Source organism: Pyricularia grisea (assembly GCF_004355905.1).
Source record: "Pyricularia grisea strain NI907 chromosome Unknown Pyricularia_grisea_NI907_Scaffold_2, whole genome shotgun sequence".
Lineage (NCBI taxonomy): Eukaryota > Fungi > Ascomycota > Sordariomycetes > Magnaporthales > Pyriculariaceae > Pyricularia > Pyricularia grisea.
Window position 1 is genome coordinate 75,270 of NW_022156717.1, and position 21,880 is coordinate 97,149.

The following is a 21,880-nucleotide window of genomic DNA, read 5'->3' on the forward strand; positions in this document are numbered from 1 at the left end:
CTTGGTGATTTATTTTCCTAATAATATTTGGATGGTTTACCACGCTATTAATGTATGACGTAAAACTTATGCATCGTGGCTTTTGGGTAATTCTACTGGCGAAGCTTTTCTGCTTATGAATATCTGTATCCGATATTTGCTACTAATAGCCAAGATCTGTAAAAGTCGGCATATGATTCAACTCCAAAATGGTGTGACCGCATACGAGATGCGAAGCGGGGAACTAGCGATGCTATCCTCGGCATGATAAATAAATTGGCTATAAAAGACTGTCCTTGGAACTCTTCAGGTACCACATCATCTGCTTGTCCCACTCTTATCTCACAAGGAGACTCACCTGCACTCCCTACTCATACATAGTACTGTTCAGGATAACATCCGCCTTCCGATCAACAATCTTCAAAATGCTCGTTTCTCAGCTCCTTCGCCTCCTGGCTACATCCCTCGTGGCTGGTAGCCTTGCCCTCCCGCTTATTGGTCAGGATACAGGAGAGTAAGTTGTGTAAAAGCCTGTTGGTCTGTCTACAACACTGATTAACCCTACTTCCATCCAGTGGCGCATCCAGCCTAACCCCGGCCGATAGCGATGTTCCAACCATACCTGGCACCGAGGTCAAGGCTGAAGCTAGCCACTACAAGCCGTACAAGCCGTATAAGCCATACAAACCATACAAGCCGTACAAACCATACAAGCCAAAGAAGTACAAACCCTACAAACCATACAAGCCATACAAGTCATACGATGTCAATTCAACCAAGGAACATGTACAAGAAGTGGATCATTTAGAGGAGGCGGAACACGTGATCCTAGCTCGCGATGAGCAGGGCTATAAACCAAAGCCGGAAGAGGCCCCCAAGCCCGAGCCAAAGCCCGAGCCAAAGCCCGAGCCAAAACCCCAGCCGAAGACCATTCCTCCAGCTGGACCACCTCCTACCGGCCCTCCAAAGACACCTCCGTACATCCCTGCCGCGGCACCACCTCCTGCCTATGAAGACTTGTATGGTTACAAGTCTCCCAAGTACGGTGGGGAGTCTCCTAAATATGGAGGTCACGGCGAATCCGAATCTCCCAAGTATGGCGGTAACGAAAAGCAGTGCAAGATGTTCAACTTCCCTATGCCCTTTGGGGATGGGGAAAGCTTGTTTCGACGGAGTGAGATGAACGACGCCCGGGATGGAGAGGCTGAAAATGGGCAGGATGAAGAGTGATCAAGTGGTGTGTTCATGTGTTGGTCACAAGTGCAAGGAGGTAATCAGAAAGCAGGTGGTCATCACAACCAAGTCGTATTAATCCCCAAACTAAAGGCCATTTATGTATCGTCACTGTCGTCCTCATCGGTGTACTCGAAGAATGCCCCAATCCCGCCCTCCATTTCAACTTCCGGGCGCGCTTTTGTCCCGGTGTTGTCCGTAATCGCGTTTGCCTGGGCGTCGTCCCTGGTCTCTTGGGCATTGCCCTCGGCGCTCAACTGCGTGTCACCCTGCTGGGGATTTGTCTTCATCTCGGTGGACTTGGGAGGGCAATGGAGTCTCTCCTCGTAGTCCAGCATCTCTGGCAGGGGACGATAGCACTCTCGCAGCCCTCGATTTTTCTTGATTGCTGACTTGGTCGCTGTCGCAGCGTCTACCATGCAGGCCTGGGGTTGCCTCGAGTAGTCCCAAGTTCGCCACATGTCGGCGTTGCCCTGACAGAAGTTGTGGTACCGCCGAGCCTCGAAGTACGTAGTGGGGTACGGCTTGTCGAGGGCTGGGAACCTGCGGGCAAGATCCGTCCAGCATACATCGCTCGAGCGGATGGGCCACAGGCCGGACCTGTTGGCTACGAGTAGCTGAAACTGCTCGCCGCTGCTTGCTCGGCAGAAATCTGCGCAGTCGTCGACCGAGTGCTCTCGCGTGTTATGCAACGGGCATGCATCGACGTCGCCGTCGGGCGTGAATTTGACACACTGCATGACAGTGTGCCCAAGCATATCGCAGTTGCCGCATGTATACTTGTAAGGCGTATTTTTGAACTCGCTGGTCTGCCGTTGAAGGGCTGTGTATCGCGCAAGATCGCTCTCTATCGCCATATCACCAAGGGCGTGTATGTCAGGAATAGGACTGGGATCATCGGTCCGAATTTGAAGACACAAATTAATCCAGACTTTGCTCGGCTCCGGGAGCTTGTTGGCCATTTCGCCCACGCCCATTCTGGCGAGGAGGGAATGAAGCTTCTGTTCAAGGTTGGGCGTGCTGGCCGGAGCACTGACTGAAACAAAGTTCTTACTATTGTTGCCATGGTCCACACCCGAAAACGTATCCAGCTCCCGGTCGCCTGCGGTGACCCCCATGCCATGCTCCGCGGAGATGGTCGTTTCGACGCCGCCCTGCATCGTCAAGGCCCGACTAACTTCTCCCGTGTTGTTTCGGCGTCTCTTGGGCGCCCCGCGGTTCTCATGGTCCTCGGCGGACCGCTTGTTATTGGGCCTGTCATCGTTGCGAGGCCCTTGAGAGGGCCGGCCAGATGACTCTCGGCCATCGTAACCAGACCCGCGAGAGGGCCGGCCAGAGGACTCTTGGTCATAGCCAGACCCGTGATAGGGCCGGCTAGAGGACCCTCGACCAGACCGAGAGGATTGACCTCCAGATTGGAGGTCACGCTGGCGACGCCGGTGGTCATCAGCCGAGGCCCGGAAAGCCTCGCCGTCGACGTCGCCGTCAACCCGCTTCCGCTTTTGGTCCGACGAGCGGACAGCACGTCCTTTACCCTTGTCAGGGCGGTTGGACCGGCCGTTGTGGGATCGGTTATCTCGTGAGCGGGAGGCCTGGCCCGTGGGGGCCCGAGTGTTGTTGTCCTCGGAGGGCGTGGCGGCGCGTGGATGAACAGCGACGGCATCAGGCCTGATGACGCCGGAGTAGGGGTTCTGCCACTTCTGGGGAGCCGACATGTTGATTTATTGAAAACTTTAGAAACCAAAGACTTTCAAGAGATGTTTGTTCTGTTCGGCTAGCGTGGTCAGTTTCACAATCTTGTACGATAAGAATGGAGATGATTTATCTTACGGGCTGCTGCTGTCACTTCTTCTGTTGTTGTTCGTTGGTGAGAAGTTGTGATCGCGTGTTTCCAAGCCAGAAACATCAACAAAAGGCGCGTACAATCTTAATGTGGGTCCCTTCTTTCATTTTGCACGCAGTTTGCAGAAATTGGTTGCCTACAACCATTCGACGATCAAATTCTTCACCGCCAGCCGTACTGGTGAGCCTTGTTTGCTGCACAGTCACCCGGGCCTGAGCTTTAGCACTGCAAACGTTATTAGTAGCCTGCAGAATAACGAAGCCCACTGTTATATCTCGGTCCGCTGTTGACGGGATCACTTTGCGTCTGCAAACAAAATTACAAACTTCGTTCCCCGTTGCAATCTCAACATTGTAACCAAGCCCCAACTCACGATACCCATCAACGTAATACCAATAAAGAAGTTTGTTGTCAGCAAAATGGCGTCACTTGATTTGTTCATCTCACTCCCGAACCTTGCAGGCAAATCCCGCCATATTATCACCCAGTCCGTCCATAGGGACTGGAATCCATCGCTAAGGTCAACAAAGTGTCCTGGGTTCGACATCTTCTTGCTCCTCACAAGGTACCTGTGGACCTACAGCTCCCACGATCTCAGCCAAAGAGTCCAACAGGATTTGGAGAAGAGGCAATTAGTCCCGACCATTCTCTGGTCTCAATGGGATGAAGACTGGGTCAAGGCGAATCGCGTCGCCATCTCCAAGCTCATTACCCACGCAGGCATGGACAAGTCCTTCGAGGAACTTGTCCGAGACGAGACCCTGGCCTCCTCGGTCATGAACAAGGACAATTTATGTCTCTGGAAGGCCAACAACGGTGACCTATCCGGCTATGACTTCATTTACCACGACGGAGAAGCTCAAATTGGCGAAGAGATCACCCATCAGATTCTCCAGCGCACGCCACCGTGCACAAGATTTGCGTTTCCGCCGTTCCTACGTGTATGTTTGGAGCGTTCGCCAAGAGCCCTGGAAAACCTGCTCTCTTTTCATTTGCGTCTCAACAAACACAACGGCTACAATATCAGGCCCACGGCCTATTTCCTGCTAGCAACGGTTCGGTGCGAGCCCAATAACGAGACAGTGCGTCTTTACGACACATCCGGGCATGTGGTTCCTACTCCTGTCCCAGCAAAGAAGGCTCCAATCTTTGTCATGGACGAAGAAGAAGAAGAAGAGATCGACAAGCGTTACCTGCTGTTTTACCGTTCAACAGGCATGGACATTCCACTGCCTAACCTCGGCCAGTTGGTTAGTCAGTCCTTTAACCGATACTCTTTTCTGGGGAAACAGAGTGCAATCAACCGGTTGTTGGTTTCCGCCGGGCCCATGGAACTACCACTACCCAAGACTTCCAAGCCTCTGGTCGAAACAACGCCTTTCCCCCTCTATACTCCTCCACAGACCTTGACTGTGTCGCAGGTCTCGGCCTCTCCAAAGACGTCGGCCCTTCTGCAAGAGCCCCTCCCGCACTTGTCGGGTCCTGCTCAGGTATCGAATAGCCAGTTGCCAAGCTTTGTTGGTAAACATGTCCCGAAACCTACAGACACCAACACGCAGCCAAAGAAAGTAAGCCATCCTTTCAAGCACAACCCTGCCAGGAACCACCGACCCATGGATGAACCAAGAAATCCTACCAGAACGTCGGGCAGTAAGGCGCGCAAAAGAAGGAGCCGTGCCCAGATGGCGGACACATACCGACCCCAGTATGGGGATGACCGAGACCGCCAAGATACCTCTCAAGATCAAGAATCCACTGGTGGCCGTCGTCTTGAACAGGATGATACCATTGACCGTAGCGATCGTGGTGGTCAAGCCAGTCGCAAGATTTCTGACAACGGGGATGGAGGACCTCGAACCGAAACGCGACGATACCAGACTTGAATATAGTTGCGCTCCTCCGAAAGAAATACCAGCTCTCGCCACAGTCGTTCACCTGACGTAATGACAGTTTTCGCCGCAACCGCTCGCCTCATCGCGGCAATATCTGAAAGTGGGAGGGCAGCACCATCAGCCAGACCCAGCAAAGTGGTGAAGGTCTTCAGTCCGATACAGGTGGACGAAGCCTGCTATTTGGACAATAGAGAATAAACATGTAGTACAATTGTTAAATACAAAATAGGCTTTGACATACTTTAACTGCTTTTACCAGTGCTGTTCTCTGTTACACCTGTGGATATTGCAGCTATCTACAAGGCGAGAAGGCAGGCACGGGTGAATATGCCCGATGTAAAAGTATCACGTTATCAATGATGTAGCCACGCTAGCCTGCTACCACCCTTGCATCTTGTCCCAGCATACATTGACCGCCGTAGCCCTCAACCTGCCATTCCTCATATCATTTCCAATAAAGTATCCTCCTCTATGATGATATCAAGAGTCCTCCGTGTGAGCCAGGTGAGTTTCTGTGCAAAAAGCTCACATCCATTACCCTTGTAAAAGTAGAGCGCGAAAGCTATCCCCAATCCATTGTCCGCAAAGGTCATTTCTCTGGGCCATATGCCTGGAAAGGGGACGAAACTTTGATGCGACATGGGATGGTATGAGGACTGGCCTTTGTCGTGGAGTATAAGAATCTTGTCAAGAAAGGCCTTGAACAGGCGGTCCTCGATCATGTCAACGTCGGAGTATGAGAGTATGGTCCTGGGTGCAACAGGCAAACCGAGGACATCGTGGACCGCTTTGATTTTGCTCATCACCTTCCGACCCTCTTCGTAGAGAATACCAAGCTTGCTTTCCTCGGTGCTACGGAAATAATATACCCCTTTGCCATCTTCCAGGGCGCCCTCCCGGTGGATCGACTCCAACAAGGCTGCTGCTATCCACAGATAGCCCCTGTTGATGTGCGGCTTGTACACGCCGTTGGTAATGGAATTGTATGTTTCGGTAAACTCCTCGGTGGAGTAGTCTCGTCCTTCGTCACAGCACACATGAGTTGGATGATACGCAATTACTCCCAAAGTGATGATCGTAGTGGCCATTTCAGGACTGACATTGTGTGTCTGAGCGATTAGGTGAGCGACATTGAACGAATCCGGGAACAGTTGCGCAAGGACAGCAATCCTGTCAGCGACGGGCTTGTTCAACCTTCCAGCATCCGATATTCCCATATATGTGAGGCGTTCAATCATGTGGAACACCATCGAGTCCTCTATGCCAGGAATGACCGGCGCGGTAAGCCAGTGATGCCGTACAAACTTGCCTTCCATGCATCGTCTCCAGCATTTGAAGGCCGGGATATCAGGCGCGGGAAGGCGCTCCATGGTCCGTATCAGCTTGAACAAGAAGAGCATGGTCTCGTCCCCAGCAATCTTCCATTCAACGCACACATCTTCAACTATGGGTGACCTCGATGTGAAAGGTGCATCGGGCTTTTGCGATGTATAGGCGACCTGGATGAGGAGCTCGCTATGGCTGTAAGTTGCATGGTCTTCCACGGGGTGGGAGTTGATCATCGTTCGACGTGGTCTACATCCTCCCAAGAGAACGCCAGTGATTCCACTGAATGGCAACAGACCGAAGTCCAGTGGGTTGATACAGGTGACCGCCTGGTCGTGCGAGAAGACGCGTTGAATAGCGTATTTTACTTCGGTGTTGGCCACGAGAACCGGGCCGGGCTCGAGAGATTCAGTCGTCCGGATTTGGGAAAAGAAGTCGGTCGTTGCCTTCTCCGTCAAGAACGACAGGACCCTCTTTGGAAAGCTCGCTGCAACTTGAAACGCACTGAGTTCCTCCCGATTGGAGCTTGTTATGGCATGTACCCTTGACGACACCACTTGGTTGGCCTCGCTGTCGGAGTTCACTTCGAAGCCAGGTGAGTCGGAACTAATCACCATAGTCCAAGGATCACGGACGGCAATTGGAATACCTATCATGACAACCAGGTAGTCCTTATTTGTCCTGCCGTGCTGATCTCTCGTACAGTCGAGCACACGATTGATGGCCAGGGCTGCCACCATGCCTGACGCCGAGGGGGAAGCTTCGGGCTCGACAAACACGATCAGAGGCCGGGAGATGAGGATTTCCCGGGACTTGGCATCCTCAAGGATTTCAATCACTTGTTCAAAGGTGAGAATCGCGATGCCGCCGGGTGCGATCTCTGGGCTCGGGCCTAGACGGATGTCCTCTGAGCGAAAGATCGATAGATGTAGCTTCAGTCGTCGTTCAAGGATGGCCGCCTCGAGGTTGGTGCTGACGACGTATAGCCACACGGCCTCTGGCTCTATATGCTTTCGGGATTGGCAGACAAGCTCCATCCGAAAATCTAAGCCATGGAAGGTTGAGACGTTGACATATCGAATTCCTGGTTTGTCTTGTGAGTCGCGGCGTGACTGTGCAATACTTTCGCAAGCATATGAGAGAGCTTGATCCCGCGTATTGGGTTTGAGGATGCGAACTGTGGTCGACATGATCTTGTATGTGCTTGATGTTGTTTAGTTGGTCAGTTTTCGAAAGCGTGGTGATTGTTTGGCATTAGTTCCAGGTACGTAGGGAAGACTGGTGAAATTAAGGCTACTTTGCTGATTGGCAGCAATCAACCATTCGGACCCACTAAACGGGTCTTTGATTCCTTTTCTTATAGCGGGACAATTTAAAAAGTTGAGACCTGGTTGCAATAGAAGGTATATTTTTACGTCGAAGTTTAATACAACGCAGCTTTTGAGGAGTTTCGATGTGCTGGAGGAAATACATATAAAGTCTGAACAGAATACCAAATCGAACTGGCGACTGAAAATAAAAATGGACCACGAATGGGTATTTATACCAATATTAAACAATTGTAATGTAGAATGACAGTGACGCTAGAATACTCGCACAGGTATTATTGGACTGTTAACATCCTATTATTAATGGGGCAAGGTCCTGTTTATGTTCAGGTACGGTGAGACGTACTCAGTGGCTAGGAATGATATTTGCATAGCAGTTAGTAGAACAGTCAAAAAAGCAGATAGAAAGAAAGTTAGGAAAACATTTAAAAAGCATTCAGGAAAGCAGTTAGGAAAGCAGCCAGGAAAACAGTTGATAGGGCGGTCAATAGGGCAGTTAGCACGGCAGTTAGCAGGGCAGTTAGCAGTGTATGGTATCAAGGCTGTAGCTCGTCTGATTTCAAGACTTGCAGATGGACGCACGGCACTCTGATTGGAAAAGGTATTAAATTGGTTCGCGTTTTTGGGATTCTTGTAGTGCTCCGCCAAGATCTTTCGATTTCGGGCCACTGAGTCGAGTACGGTTGGCTTCGTTGGAGCTGTTGCTCCTGCGGGAGGTGTGGTAGCACATTATCACAAAGGCTAGCGTGGATAAACAAAGGCAGTTAGGCTGAGTTGGTGCAGGCAGGAGGCAGGGTTTAATCAGGGCACTACCTAACGAGCCTCTGCCTAACCCCTATAACCTAACCCTAGGTGCGCCCGTAGTATGCTCCGACGACCTGCTTCCCCAACAGCGCCTGCTCCTAATGCCTACTATTACCGGATGGGGAAAGGGTGGGTGTGTAATTTATTGCAACCACCAAGTTGGGGGGATGACCCTGTTGGGTTGCAATATTTTTGCACAGCTGCTATCGTAAAGCGATTACAAGTTCCTCTTTAGATAGGTGCGTGGGACTTGTACCGAGGCGGATATATGGCGGGGTTTCAACACCGCGGCCTACCTAACGATCACCTCGAAACCAATCCGATACAACAATTTTCTCGCAGCCCGCAAACAACAGAAAGTTCTCTGCCCTAACTTTACGATACACCGAGAATTTTAATGTCAAGATCTCTTCGATACAAAAAGCACTTCGAAGCACCGAGCACTTCGGTGCAGAGCATTTCGATGCCATCCCGACTTGTTTACCCAAGTTATCATCGATACAAAGAGCACCTCGGTGCAAGGATCATTTCCATGCTAACCCGAGTTACAATAACTTTCATCGGAGAGCCGCTCATATGGGGACGCGTCGTTGCAACTGTGCCCATTTTTGCCAACATTGCAGTCGAAGGCGTGCGTGAGCTCAACAGCTGTTTGCGCAAGGAGATTCCTGAATACTAATACGAACTCAAGTTTCAGCCTTTATGACAGCAAGAGACCCAACACCAAGTTTGGTGCCCCGACGTTCCAGCTACATCCTGCATTGAATTTAGGCTGCAGGCTCTGCACACTTTGTGGGCTCAATTCTCTTTGCTCGAGAAAGCTCCCTTTCCATCTGGCATTCACACCACACAAACGCGACAATAAGCCTGCCATCACATTATCAACACCTCTCGTTTGGGAAAGCTTTCGGTCCCTTTCCATCCCTTCACACTACATAGACGCGATAGTGAGCCTGCCATCACATTATCAGCACCTTTCGCTTGGGAAGAGCTCTCGGTCTGCCTTCCACCCCATATTCACACTACATACACATGGTGCTGCGCCCCAGAGAAGCCGAAAAGTAAGTACCTGGGAAGTCCTTCCGTCCAGACAGTGACCCTCTTCGGGCCATTAATCCACACCGCAAAACATTAACACTTTCATCTCATTTGGATAGACACTTCACACTTGCTTTACCACACCATCGCGGAGTGGCGTGAATCGGGCTCCGATTGAGCTTCTGGGAAAGGAGCCAGAGGGTGCAAAGGTGCCGGTAGTGGGCATTAGTACAAAGGTAAATACATGACTTGTTACATCCCATCCTCATTTTTCTCCTACAAGAGTCTGACAATTGCAAAGAAACGAAGGGTTTCACCGGAACAAGTGACAGAAGTCGAGACCGGTCAGAGGTGGAAGTGGGATTGGATTATCTATATGGCTTGTAAAGCGATGCAACACGCAAATGGGGGGTTTAATTATCGAGATTCTTTCTGTCGGTCACAATTATTATAAATGTTCGCATTGGAAAACTTTCGACCTCCACAGGCTGCTCGCAGACAGCTCTTTCACCAGAGACGATCTATCTCCCCGGCTTCCAACGGACTAGGTTCACAAATCTAGTACGCGTTCACTTTGGCTATGACGCTCGCGTTTGATAACTCCTCAGCCCAACCCTATTTGAAGCAATACTAGACGAGGACGCTCAAAATTTGAAACCATACACGCCGCCTATCAGCGTCCCTCCAAGCATGGCATCAATCAGTTGCACAGCTGCTTTGATGATCCACATGTAGTTTGCCCTTTCTAACAATGCCACGGCCTGCGATTGTCTCTCGATTTGATGCAGCCCAGGATTATTCTGCTCCAGCCATCGTCCGTTCGACATGTGAAAGCCAAAACTGGCACCCATCGTCTTCAAAGGCTTCGTGCGAAAGTATTTGAGGAAATAATATCCCACAAATCCAATCGAGTCAAAATATATCTGTCCTCCCTTTCCGTTGCCTTCGAAATGCCGTAGAAGCTTGCGGAACAGACCAAGTACCTGATCGGGATTCAGGTACATGACCAGCCCTTCAGCCATGATCAGTACAGGCCTGTCGTTAGGCACACGAATGTCACCGAGCCAATCCGCGTCGTTGATGATGTCGGGACACTCCAACCTGTACTCCCCCTGAGACACCTTTGGCTCCTCCACGACGGCTCTTCGCAACTCCACCACATCCTCCTTGTCCACATCGATCCAAACACGGCCCGGACCTTGCCACTTGACCCGATGACACCTTGTGTCCATACCGCAGGCGATATGCAGAACGGTGGCAGGTCCCGGGTTTTCGCGAAAGAATTTCTCGGTTGCCTCGTCAAAAATCTTGGCCCTCGCTGAAATCATCTTCGCCATAGTGCCGCTTTGAGATGTTGCTATCCGTTCGTTGAATTTGTAGCCATGCTCATCTTCAATCTGCCGTCTGATCTTGGCAGACAAAGTGTCATTGAGGATAGAGTTTGGGGACTCGGCGTCGATGGCCCGCGCCAACAGCGTCAGCAGCAGCGTCTCCTGAGCGCCACTGAGAGTGACTTTGCCCTTGCCGTCGTGATTTGTTCTAGGAGCTGCCATTGTGTTAATTTAGTTTTCTGTTTTCGAAAAGGACAAGGTGTTCGAACAAAAAAGCCAGGGAAAGGATGTTTAAATATATATAATTATTCTTGGCCGAGGACCTCGGTCCCCATAATTTCACAAGATAGGACGCTGATTAACGGATCCCCCGAACCCCGTTGCCCCCAACTATATACGAGATGGTGGGGTTTGGGACCAATAGGTTGTACAGACAAACATATATAGTTCAGACGAATTCCGCTGCTTTTACCATTTCTATACATTGGATTTTTAGACGCGGTGTGCCCGCTATTGACGGTCTTCATGTTTTGGAAACTGCAGTAAACGAGCCCGAAAATTCATCTGAATTTCTTTTAGAAAAATAAATTTCATTAACTCGTAAAACCACGTTATTGTTTACAACAAAATAATGAATGCTTTTATTAATATTTGTAAACACATGTTTACCGGTGTTTAATTTCAGTAGAGTTTAAATATAATTATAATACAAGAAATTTGAGTATTTGGAAAATAGAAATGTTTTTGTAAAAATATTATATCCCCAGTAAAAAAATTTCAAAGTATATCTTGTGATTATACTGGGTAATTTATAGGCTTTTATACGTTTTTATCGATTCGAATATTCGTTTATTGGCTTGAGAAAAGGTCCAAATCCTGTCCAGCCGTGGTTAATATGGAGAAACTATATAAATCCTTACAATTCAATGGGCAAATCGTGATGCTGTCAAGTTTACAAAAATTGGCAAATGGAATTGAAACGCACCCAAACGCGGCAGTACGTTTCCAACGCGTTTGTACTGCTGACTGTCGTCCGTCATGTTGACCAGCCAGCACCGTCGCAGTCGACTCTCAGCGAGTCCCGAGTGGTCGAGATCACACCCGAGCCCGCCCAAGTAGACGCTGTCTCACCAAGCAGGAGAGTGAAATGCTTTGGACAAAGTTCTTCCCCGAGACCCCTGGACCTGTGTTTAGCGGCTTCCTGCACTTTCACGTCCTATTCACTGTCGCCGTGACCAAGAAGCAGTTGGGGACCAAGAAAAGGAGCAATTACAACTCCTTATTATTCAAGCATGCTGCGCTCGAAGTAGTGGGGAGCTCGGTCAAGGAAGCCAAGGTTGTGGTAGCCGTAGCCAGCATTGCCGGGGATGCCGACATATCCTTGGATTATGTCCAGGACGACATTCTAAGGGTGTACGAGTTTGCCGTCACGCTCCGTGACCAACTCGACAGAGGCACCGTCTCCCCTCGTCTGGCAGAGGAGATGAAGGCAACCTGGCACGACGTCAAGGTCTGCCGACTCAACAAGATGCACGGGGAAATGGGACGGCGGGAATGAGGTACCGTCGTTTCATTTGTCCTATCTACTGCGTTGAGGCTGTATTATTGCTTCTGCTATGACTTTAGCATTACCTGTGGGTTTCCTACGAATTAATGACCTGTATTGTTTTAACTCTCCAACCCCAGGTGGAGGAGGGAAACTATGACTTGAGAATTTACGTTTGGGTTTTGGTAAATTTAGCAATGACTTGTATTATCTTCGAACATCGTTGGGGCTTAATAGAGGAAGGAAATCCACCGCTGGTCTGGGTATTATATTTTGGGTCGTATAAAACTTCAAAGGGCAACTGCATAGGATTGGGTTATTTTCAATAAGATTATAATTGTAACCTCGTCAGCCACCTCCCAATTCAAATGAGGTTTGTATGGCCGCATTTGTTCCATTTGTACAACAACGTAGCTTGAATTTACGTGTAGGATTTGGGACAGCAAAACCTCCTCACGGGAGTGGGGCCTCGGGCTGCCAACTGGTAGCCTGCACTTTACATACCACGAACTTGAAACCCAAATCACCGATACAACTTCTCAACCTCTATCAAAAACACATCAAGTACGATACAAATCATTGAAGCCATGCCTCAAATTCCAACATTGTCAGCCCAACGCAATCGCGTAACCGCCCAGGCTACGCTGAGTAAAATGCTAGGCGATAACTTAACCGCTCGTATTAATGAGCTGGACCGCGCCGGCCTCGAGATTCCCATCCACGATAAAGACGCGTTTGTCGACGATGCAGACGCATCTGAAAAGATCATCAAGGTTGACGACATGATCAAAGACTCGGTCGAAACCCGGGAGAAATGCGATGAGATCATCTCCCGTCGAGCTCGTACTCTCGCGCTCGTTGACGCCAAGGGGGCCGCTCTGGATGCAGAGATTAAAGCGATGCCCAACATTACGGCTCCGGCCAACAAACATCAACTCCAGGCCGCCCAACTGGACTGCCTGCTGCCTGTGCTACGCCAGGTCCTGTCGCACGAAGCGGGCAAAAAGCTGCTCAAGACTCTTGCCCCCGAACTATCTGCCGAGCTTGGACTTCCCATCCAAGACACTCAAGCGGTGGCCTTGGCTGAGGAGGTTGATCAGCTCAAACATGACCTGTGTACAAGAGAAACAGAGCTTGCCAGAGCAAGTCAAGACCTTGCTACTGCTCTTACTAACGTCGATAAATTAGAGCGACAAAAGGCGCAAGCAATCGCTCACTACAACGATATTAAAGACAAATATCAACTCCTCAAGTCACAGTCCACCGAAGAGGCCGAGTCCAGCAGACTTCTGGTGAAGGAGCGTGATCGCGAGATTGCCAAGTTGAAGCAGGACTTGGTTACCAGAGACGACGACTTGATCGAAATTGGGAAGCAACTGGCTGAAAGGGATAACCAGCTCAATACAACAAAATCGGACCTACAACGCCAAATCGAGTCGAAAGGGAGAGCCAAAACCGAGGTTAGGGATCTTAGATCCAAGCTAGACGACACCAGGAAGAATACTGCTGCGGCCGAAGCAGATAAGGAGGCAGCCAACAAGGCATCGGCCACAGCGAACGCCGAAATGGAGGTAGCCAACAAAAAGGTTACGACTCTCAAAGAGGAGTTGGCCAAAGTCAAGCGAGCATACGATGCAGATGTTAAAGCACACGAGAAGGTGTTATCGATGTGGAGAGAGCGAGCAGCCAAACTTGACAATACTGTCACAGACCTCACCCAATCCAAGAGCAAGCTGAATGAGCATATCGATGCCGTGACATTCACTAAAGGGGCGCTTGAAAAGCAGACCAAAGCCTTGCTGGATGGTATTACAGGTTCTTCGGTGAACAAGGATGACCTCCACGCCTTGTTAACAGCTCTAGATGACGACTTGGTCGCTCCAACAATCGACATCCAGCCTCAGACGTGGGCTATTGAAGTTTGGGACATGCCCACTCTCGATCCGTTTGTTCCCGCTAAAGCGGAGGGAATTTCTGGTGGCTTTATATACGATGAACCCCACTGATACCCCATATCACATCGTCGTCGCCCACCTGTCGCAACTGGCACGCTGCCTTGCAACTTGCGACGCCACCCGTCCCCAGCTCGTCCGTCGCTTGATCGATCATCTCGCGCTCTCCGAGGGCATTGTCGCTATCGCCCTTCTGCAAGTAGCTTATATAGCTAATAAGCGATGGGGTGGGTTAGACATGGAAATATCCATGCTTTTAGCCAAATTGAATAATCTAGCCCCTGTGTGGAAAGCTTTCGAAAAGGAAGACTTGACAATTGCAAGTCAAGTTGACAGTCGCATTTTTGGACAAGTTTTAATACTTCCAAATGTGCAAGAAGATAAAATCATAAAACACTGTGGATTGACCAAGGAACCCGTCTGGTAATTTATTTATCTGCGAAGGAATTAAAGCTGCAATATGCCCCGTTAGCTGGTTATATTAATAGGGCAGGGATTCGCAAGGATGTGGAATTAAATTATCAGGATATAGTGTGGTGGTGCTCGCTCAGATAGCAAACGTGTCGATTCGAGCAGCAGAGGTTGTGATGCAGGTGCAGCGACCAATCTATCGCTTCATGGGCCACTGTTCCTAACCAGAACCAGCCGAAACCCTCAAGACGCATTGTCCCAGTTCAACAATTCCACCATTGACCGGACTTTGGGCATTAGAGAGCAGCCCATCTGCCCCAGTCGGGAGGCCTGCGATGTGATATTGGAGCCCCGGACCAACAGGTTGCAGCAGCTGCGCATTCATCGCACCCACCAGTCGTGTTGCTATTATCAGATTTAGGATGTTCTACTGCGTATTGCCCTAGTGACTACTCGGTCCGGCCACTTTTAGGACATGATGTTGATGCCGACGATGCTCACCACAATCGCCTCTTCCGCGCCGGGCGACTGGGTTGAAAAAATGCTGAACTACATTACCTTTTGGTCAAGGACCTCAACAAACCGACCGCCAGTTATATCCCTAAGAAGACATATCATTCTGCACGCTATTCTATCATGTCCACGACGACATCGAAGGCAGCCCCGCCCGATCGCCCTCAGCGCTTGGACGAGGCGTGTATGAGTTTTAGATAATTCCCATCCAGGTGGACGAAGGGGTGTCAGGCCCAGTATCAGTTATGGATGTGGATTGTACATCCGCACAGGCAGAGGATTAGAGGCTGAGGCGGAAGCGGGGACTCCTACGGAGGGGCCTGGGCTTGAAGTGATGTCGATGATAAACGAAGCCATTATTGCGTGGATGAAGTGGGTTGAAATGAAGTTAGTGAAATCTTTGTCAGGTTTAGTTGAACTTTCAAGTGGTTGGAAATTCAACTGGGCGCGTTTGTTTTGCCTAGGTCGCATTCCTTTCCGCCACTCTCAGGCAGCAAATTAAACCGTGTGGGATTTGCCAATTTGGGTAGGCGGATAATTATTAACAACGATTAATTATAACCGAAAAATAATATATTAAGGAAATTATTATTAGGCAAAGACTTTTAAAATGTCCAAAACAAATAAAAACTCAAGTTTAAAATTTTATAATTTTTCGAACAATAAATATTAACAAATTTATAATATATACAGTAAAAAAAAATGTTAAAATATTAGAGTTTCTTTATAAAATTAAAATACAATATTACAAATTTTAAACAAAATCTTTTTTTTTTAAAATACGTTATTTTACTATTTTAAAAATATATAAATGTAATTAATTAAATTGAAAAAATCCCATTATTTCAAATATTTTTACCAAATTTATATATAATAACGTTGCGTACCCCCTGTTCGGCACCCCCCCTGTTCGGCACCCAAAAATAACAACACTTTTATTTTTATCCTCCAACTTCTATTATAAATATCTCGATGAATCTTTCACTTTTGGATTTACTTTTTTCTAATCTTGATTCTCCATTTTCCAATGAAGCAATATACTGAAAAACAGCTTATATCTGCAATTAACGACGTCAATAATGGCAATCCAATTGCAAAAACCTCCCGAAAATGGGGAATACCTAGGTCTACACTTCAAAGTCGACTTAAAGGTTCTCAAGCTTATAAAAAAGCACAAAGCCCTTTTCAAAGGCTTTCTACGGAACAGGAAAAGCATTTGGCTGATTGGGTACTTACCCAAACAGCTTTAGGGCTTCCGCCAACGCATCAAGAATTACGCTTTTTTGCCGAACGAATTCTTCAAGCCGCCGGAGAGACAAAAGGCCTTGGAAAACGTTGGATAACTCGTTTTTTGGCTCGTTATCCAATCCTTAAGACCCAAAGGCCCCGTCGAATAGATAACGCCCGGGTTAATGGCGCTACTACGGAGGTAATTAAATCTTGGTGGCTTTATATTACGAACCCGGTTATTAACGCTATTAAACCGGAAAACCGTTGGAATATGGACGAAACCGGTATAATGGAAGGTAAAGGATCTAACGGCCTGGTATTAGGGCTTAACGGGATCCGGCCGTTGCAACGGAAAGAGCCCGGAACGCGGGGTTGGACGACTATAATCGAATGTATATCGGCTACGGGCGTTGCCCTCCCTCCCCTTGTTATATTTAAGGGAAAAAACGTACAACAACAATGGTTTCCGACGGATTTAAGCCTTTTCGATAATTGGAAATTTCACGCAACCGAAAACGGGTGGACAAATAACGAAACGGCTATCGAATGGTTAAAAAAAGTGTTTATTCCGTATACCCAACCTTTAACCCCTGAAAAGCGGTTATTAGTTTTGGATGGCCATGGATCACATATAACGGACGAATTTATGCTTCTTTGCTTGCAAAACAATATTCAACTCCTATATTTACCCCCTCATTCGTCACACGTTCTCCAACCATTGGATCTATCGGTTTTTGGGCCGTTAAAAGAAGCTTATCGACGTCAACTTGGATTTGTTAGCCAATTTTGCTGTTCAACAATTATTGGAAAACGAAATTTCCTACTTTGTTATCGAAAAGCCAGATTAAAAGCATTTATAGCAAAAACCATTCAATCTGGTTGGCGTACAACGGGGTTATGGCCGGTAAACTTGGTTAAACCACTTTTAAGCCCTTTTTTGTTAGAAAATAGCAATGCCAACGTTATAAAAGATAAAAACAACGGTTTGCAAAGGGATAAAACACCGGAAAGCCCAGCCCAAAAAATTAACGACCCGTCTTTACTTATTTGGAAAACCCCTAAAACGACCCGAGATATCCGATTTCAACTGCAAAAACTTTCCCAATCCAACAAAACCAACGCTACTTCACGTCTTTTATTTGCAAAAGTCCAAAAAAGCTTCGAAGCTAAAGATACCCTTTTGGCTAGCGCCCAGCAAAAAATCAGCTTATTGGAAGCACAACTGGAGGCAATACGGCCGGTTAAAAGGAGGAGGGTGGTTCCGGATCCAAACGAGCTTTTGGTTAACAAACAGAACATTATTGGATTGCAGGAAAAGGATATAGAAAATTTGGAACCTTTAGCTGATGAAGAAGAGGTTAATGAACCGGAGAAGCGTGAAAACGATTGTATTTTTGTCCGTTGATAATTTTATATTTAAATCAGCTTATAAAAGTAGGCATTTCGTTGTTAGATTTTCAGGGTGCCGAACAGGGGGGGTGCCGAACAGGGGGTACGCAACGTTATTATAAAGTTTGAAAACTATAAATAAATACACTGTATATAATAAATAAATTAGCCAGTAGTCTAAATTAAAAATAATAAATATAAAATAATTAATTAAATAAATACTTTCATAATTTAAGAGTTTAACATATTAAAGTAAGTTAGATTATATATGATAAATAAATTAGCGAGTAAAATAAGTAAGATAAAGCTATTATAAAACCTATTTTATTTGTTTAAAATATAAAATGGTTAATTAAATATATAATTTTAAACTTCGGGGATTTAAAACATTATAATATATTAATTAAGATAGATTACCAAATAGTATAAATTCAATAAAACTACTATAAAATTTATTTTGTATACTTAAAAATATGAAATGGTTAATTACTTATATAATTTTAAAAATCGGGGATTTAAAATATTACGATATATTAATTAACATAAATTAGTAAGTAGTTTAAATTAACTCTACTGGTTGATAATTACTGTGTACAAGGTTAATTTGACCATGTTAATTAAGGAAAAGACGCGGGACTTTGTCCAAGAAGTTCCACTTGTTAATATATATATTTTTCCCTGCTTAAGCTAACCTCTACCCCCTTTAAAATCCCGTGAAAGAGTTATATCGGCTTTATATTATTCGGGTGCTGCTTGCCTTTCATAACTCTCGACGAGACATGGTTGTAATTCCTCAAGAACCTGGTCAGTCGTGTGCTGACGCTCATTTTCCTATTATGCAGCGAGTTTGTAAACTTGGAGCTCAAAAGCCTAAGTTGTTCCGGCAATAATTATGGGAGTGCCGAGATAAGAACATAACATGCGGCTGAGTGACGTGAATAACAGACTAACAGTCGAGGAACGTAGATTTCGCTGCCAGATTTAGAATGCTACACAGCCACATGCGAACAGCAAATGTTTAACTAGCTGGAGCCTTATTGTGCTTGACTGCAAAGAAAGTCCTCCGTTCACTAAAGATTTCTGGCAGACATGCTGGGTTGTTGGTCGTCCTACGGTTGACCTGAAACATCGTAGGAATCTATGAAAACGCTTGGACGAGCTTCGCCATCTATGGTCCTTCTATATACCGTATAATATCGAATGTGTAAAAATGCAACAGATTAAGGATAACTACTCGATCCATCCACCATTCCTCATAATCTCGACAGTGTACTCCTCTAACCTGTGTGCCAGCTTCGTATCCTTGGCCGCGGCACTCATCCACCACGGTTCCCCGAATCGCTTATTGATGTCAAGGTAGGCACCGCTCTCCTTTTCCGTCATCTCACTCGCCGCAGCGCAGTATAAACTTGTCCAGGAACCCTTGTCGGCCGTATAGACCAGACCCAACTTGTCGATTATAGAGACGATACTCATAAAGATGGACCCGGACTCCCTGAGGGGCTCTGCCAGGTTCGTCTTCACCACACCCGGGTGCACCGAAGATACCCATATCTCTCCGCTTGAACCGGCAGAGCCCGGCCCGTACCGCTTGTGTAGAGTTTCCGTGTGGAGGATGTTTGCTAGTTTGCTTTGTCCGTAGCGCTCCCACACGCTGCCGTCTTTGATGGAAGTGTCGTCAAAGTTGATACCTGAGCTGGGGGCGCCGAGATGGCCAGAAGATGACAAGTTGACGATGCGAACCTCACCGGGCTTCGAGGTGGTGGTGGTCCGCAGCATGATGGGTAGCAGGCGGTCGGTCAGGAGCCAGTGAGCGAGATAGTTGGTCTGCCACTGGGCTTCGTACGCGTCTGTTGTGATTTCAAAGGGCGTCGCCATTATGCCGGCGTTGTTGACCAGACCGTGTAAAACTGTTTCTTTGGCAAGGAAAGTATCGGTGGCTGAAGCGATGCTGGCGAGGTTCTTGAGATCCATCTGTAAAAGGTCGACTTTGGCACTGGTCTGTGACTTCTTGATCTTGGCGATGGCTTCTGCTGCTTTTGTTGGCGATCGGGCGCCCATATAGACGTGGGCACCATGTTTGGCCAAGTGCTCTACGGTGTGATAACCACTGTTTGAGTTTGGGTCAGTGGGGTATCATGGACGATGAAGAAGGTGTGCGACTCTTACATCCCAGAGTTTCCACCTGTCACTATAAACACCTTACCCTCGAGGTTGGGGAGGCTGTCTGGGTGGAAGGGCATTTTGGTGAGTTGCGTCAATGGTGAAGTTGCTGTAGTTGCAGTTGACAAGAGAAAAGAATGGTGAGATGGTGAGGAAGTCAACAAAGGTTGGAGGAGTAAACAGGAGCTGGATGGGTGGCTAATCATACTTGGTTCGAACATGCAATGGAAATCCATACATTTTTATATGTATTTTTATACGCGCCTGCAAACTCATCTTGGCCAGCGACAAGATCAAGCGTCAGGAAAAACCCTGGTAAGCTTAGCTTCATGGCAACCAATAAGGGTTGTTCTGACGAAGTGAGCCACCTGCATCAAATCCCTACTGCTTAAAAACCGCAATCTCCAAGAAAGATTGTGAGCAGGTTGCATGGCGCTAGACCCAATACAGTTAGTTGTCACGATAAACAACTGAATCCGGACCGCTAAACCCGCTATGCCCGTTGCCAAGTCTCAGCTCCGTGAGCAGGCTGCATGCATCTTGATCCTTCTCTGCCGGCTCAGGCAGTCGTCATTTCATTCATTGTTTGTCATCGTCACATTATAAAACACCATGGCAAATGAACGTATCCCGCCGAAACCCGGGATTCACATCGAGCGAATGCCGCAGTTGGCTGAGGTACGTATCGTCAACCATTCTGCTTTCACGCGGGATTTCACCGCTCACACGCGCAGGCGATAAACCGAGAGGATGACTGGACCGGAACCACCGATGCTGCGGCTCGCCGACGGGCTCAAACAAGACTAAACACAAGAGCATACCGTGAGTAACTCTTTATCCTGACATTTTTACCTGATCAAAGAGCTAATGGTCAATAGGAAAACGCAAGGCACTGGCAAATAAGATGGAAGAATCGAGTGAACCAGAAACTCGGGTGGAATACTGGAACAGTCAAGGTCAATGGATCGCATCGGTGTCGAAATCACACGCAAAGGAGCTCTACAATCGCCGAAACCCGCTGATTCCATGGCAGACGGACAAGTCCAAGAGAGACAACCTCAACATCATCTTCCCCCTTTCCTCAGACCACCTGATCACTCTGCTCCAGTTCAACGTACTCCGAGCCCTACTCGTCAATCGCAGTCTCCTCTTGGGTTACCCCGCCACGCCCCTCGACTGCGCCGACGATGTTGTAGACATCCTTCCGTACCCGAAAAACCCGGAGCAGCTTCCTTCATCACTCCTACCGACCGCGCTTCAACAGCTCGTGCCTCACTGCAACTGGATCGACATCTTCCCTTGCCCCGACACGCGGGACCGTCTGATCGTGGCAGCTGGGAGCTTTGACGATGACGACCTGTGGCTGGACGTCTTGGGCGGGTTATTCGAAGGCTTCCCGGATGAAGAAGTGGAGCGGAGAGGAATGGTTGCTTGGTCACCACCGTGGGATATTTCTGGATGGGAGATGTCGGAGAACTTTGTGAAGAAATGGGGATGGCTTTTCAATGGGCCAGCCTCGATGAAAGCAACAAATCGTTGGAGGTCGCAAAGGGGAGAGGAGCGGTTGAATGACTTGGCCGGGACGTGTTGAGGTTGAATGGAGAGCTTTGGTACACTTGAAAATGATGTTCATTACAACTTAGATTTGGGGAGACATTGCTTTGCAGGTCGTTGATGCGCTTGGAAATAATTCCCCCGGTTTTATAATCTTTGGTTGCAGCGGGTAAAAGTTAAAATAACATGGAATATATACAGGGCAGCACATGGGAAAGGATTTGGGTATGTATATCACTGGGTCGTGTGCGCAACGAACACACCGTCGTGGGCATTTGATATGGCTAACTAGGGTGGGCACTTATGGTGTCTTTATATGTATACATACTTATACCAGCATTTTCCCTA

General features: G+C 47.9%; 10 protein-coding genes across 10 annotated transcripts; 6 read left to right on the forward strand and 4 right to left on the reverse strand.

The window, feature by feature from the left end:
• Window positions 1–404: 404 nt before the first annotated feature.
• PgNI_02639 (uncharacterized protein) lies at window positions 405–1,209 on the forward strand (the record flags this gene model as incomplete). Its single annotated transcript, XM_031122700.1, has 2 exons — window positions 405–493; window positions 555–1,209. 2 exons carry the CDS (start codon window positions 405–407, stop codon window positions 1,207–1,209), a joined length of 744 nt encoding a protein of 247 aa, XP_030985266.1.
• A 101-nt stretch (window positions 1,210–1,310) lies between these two features.
• Window positions 1,311–2,927, reverse strand: PgNI_02640 (uncharacterized protein; the record flags this gene model as incomplete). The annotated part of the gene is made up of 1 exon (XM_031122701.1): window positions 1,311–2,927. The coding sequence occupies one exon, from the start codon at window positions 2,925–2,927 to the stop codon at window positions 1,311–1,313; it is 1,617 nt and encodes a 538-aa protein (XP_030984330.1).
• Window positions 2,928–3,474: 547 nt separating this feature from the next.
• Window positions 3,475–4,938, forward strand: PgNI_02641 (uncharacterized protein; the record flags this gene model as incomplete). Its single annotated transcript, XM_031122702.1, has 1 exon — window positions 3,475–4,938. The coding sequence occupies one exon, from the start codon at window positions 3,475–3,477 to the stop codon at window positions 4,936–4,938; it is 1,464 nt and encodes a 487-aa protein (XP_030984329.1).
• A 449-nt stretch (window positions 4,939–5,387) lies between these two features.
• On the reverse strand, window positions 5,388–7,463 carry PgNI_02642 (uncharacterized protein; the record flags this gene model as incomplete). Its single annotated transcript, XM_031122703.1, has 1 exon — window positions 5,388–7,463. The coding sequence occupies one exon, from the start codon at window positions 7,461–7,463 to the stop codon at window positions 5,388–5,390; it is 2,076 nt and encodes a 691-aa protein (XP_030984328.1).
• A 1,474-nt stretch (window positions 7,464–8,937) lies between these two features.
• Window positions 8,938–9,691, forward strand: PgNI_02643 (uncharacterized protein; the record flags this gene model as incomplete). Its single annotated transcript, XM_031122704.1, is given in 3 exon segments — window positions 8,938–9,040; window positions 9,054–9,466; window positions 9,563–9,691. The coding sequence occupies 3 exon segments, from the start codon at window positions 8,938–8,940 to the stop codon at window positions 9,689–9,691; spliced, it is 645 nt and encodes a 214-aa protein (XP_030984327.1).
• Window positions 9,692–10,087: 396 nt separating this feature from the next.
• Window positions 10,088–10,996, reverse strand: PgNI_02644 (uncharacterized protein; the record flags this gene model as incomplete). Its single annotated transcript, XM_031122705.1, has 1 exon — window positions 10,088–10,996. The coding sequence occupies one exon, from the start codon at window positions 10,994–10,996 to the stop codon at window positions 10,088–10,090; it is 909 nt and encodes a 302-aa protein (XP_030984326.1).
• A 746-nt stretch (window positions 10,997–11,742) lies between these two features.
• On the forward strand, window positions 11,743–12,332 carry PgNI_02645 (uncharacterized protein; the record flags this gene model as incomplete). The annotated part of the gene is made up of 2 exons (XM_031122706.1): window positions 11,743–11,889; window positions 11,913–12,332. 2 exons carry the CDS (start codon window positions 11,743–11,745, stop codon window positions 12,330–12,332), a joined length of 567 nt encoding a protein of 188 aa, XP_030984325.1.
• A 575-nt stretch (window positions 12,333–12,907) lies between these two features.
• PgNI_02646 (uncharacterized protein) lies at window positions 12,908–14,326 on the forward strand (the record flags this gene model as incomplete). Its single annotated transcript, XM_031122707.1, has 1 exon — window positions 12,908–14,326. One exon carries the CDS (start codon window positions 12,908–12,910, stop codon window positions 14,324–14,326), a length of 1,419 nt encoding a protein of 472 aa, XP_030984324.1.
• A 4,520-nt stretch (window positions 14,327–18,846) lies between these two features.
• PgNI_02647 (uncharacterized protein) lies at window positions 18,847–20,164 on the reverse strand. Its single transcript, XM_031122708.1, has 2 exons — window positions 19,985–20,164; window positions 18,847–19,925 (listed from the first exon to the last, which is right to left on the reverse strand). The coding sequence occupies exons 1-2, from the start codon at window positions 20,056–20,058 to the stop codon at window positions 19,046–19,048; spliced, it is 954 nt and encodes a 317-aa protein (XP_030984323.1). The 5' UTR covers window positions 20,059–20,164; the 3' UTR covers window positions 18,847–19,045.
• A 400-nt stretch (window positions 20,165–20,564) lies between these two features.
• PgNI_02648 (uncharacterized protein) lies at window positions 20,565–21,831 on the forward strand. The gene is made up of 3 exons (XM_031122709.1): window positions 20,565–20,656; window positions 20,713–20,800; window positions 20,857–21,831. Exons 1-3 carry the CDS (start codon window positions 20,591–20,593, stop codon window positions 21,567–21,569), a joined length of 867 nt encoding a protein of 288 aa, XP_030984322.1. The 5' UTR covers window positions 20,565–20,590; the 3' UTR covers window positions 21,570–21,831.
• The last annotated feature ends 49 nt before the right edge of the window (window positions 21,832–21,880 follow it).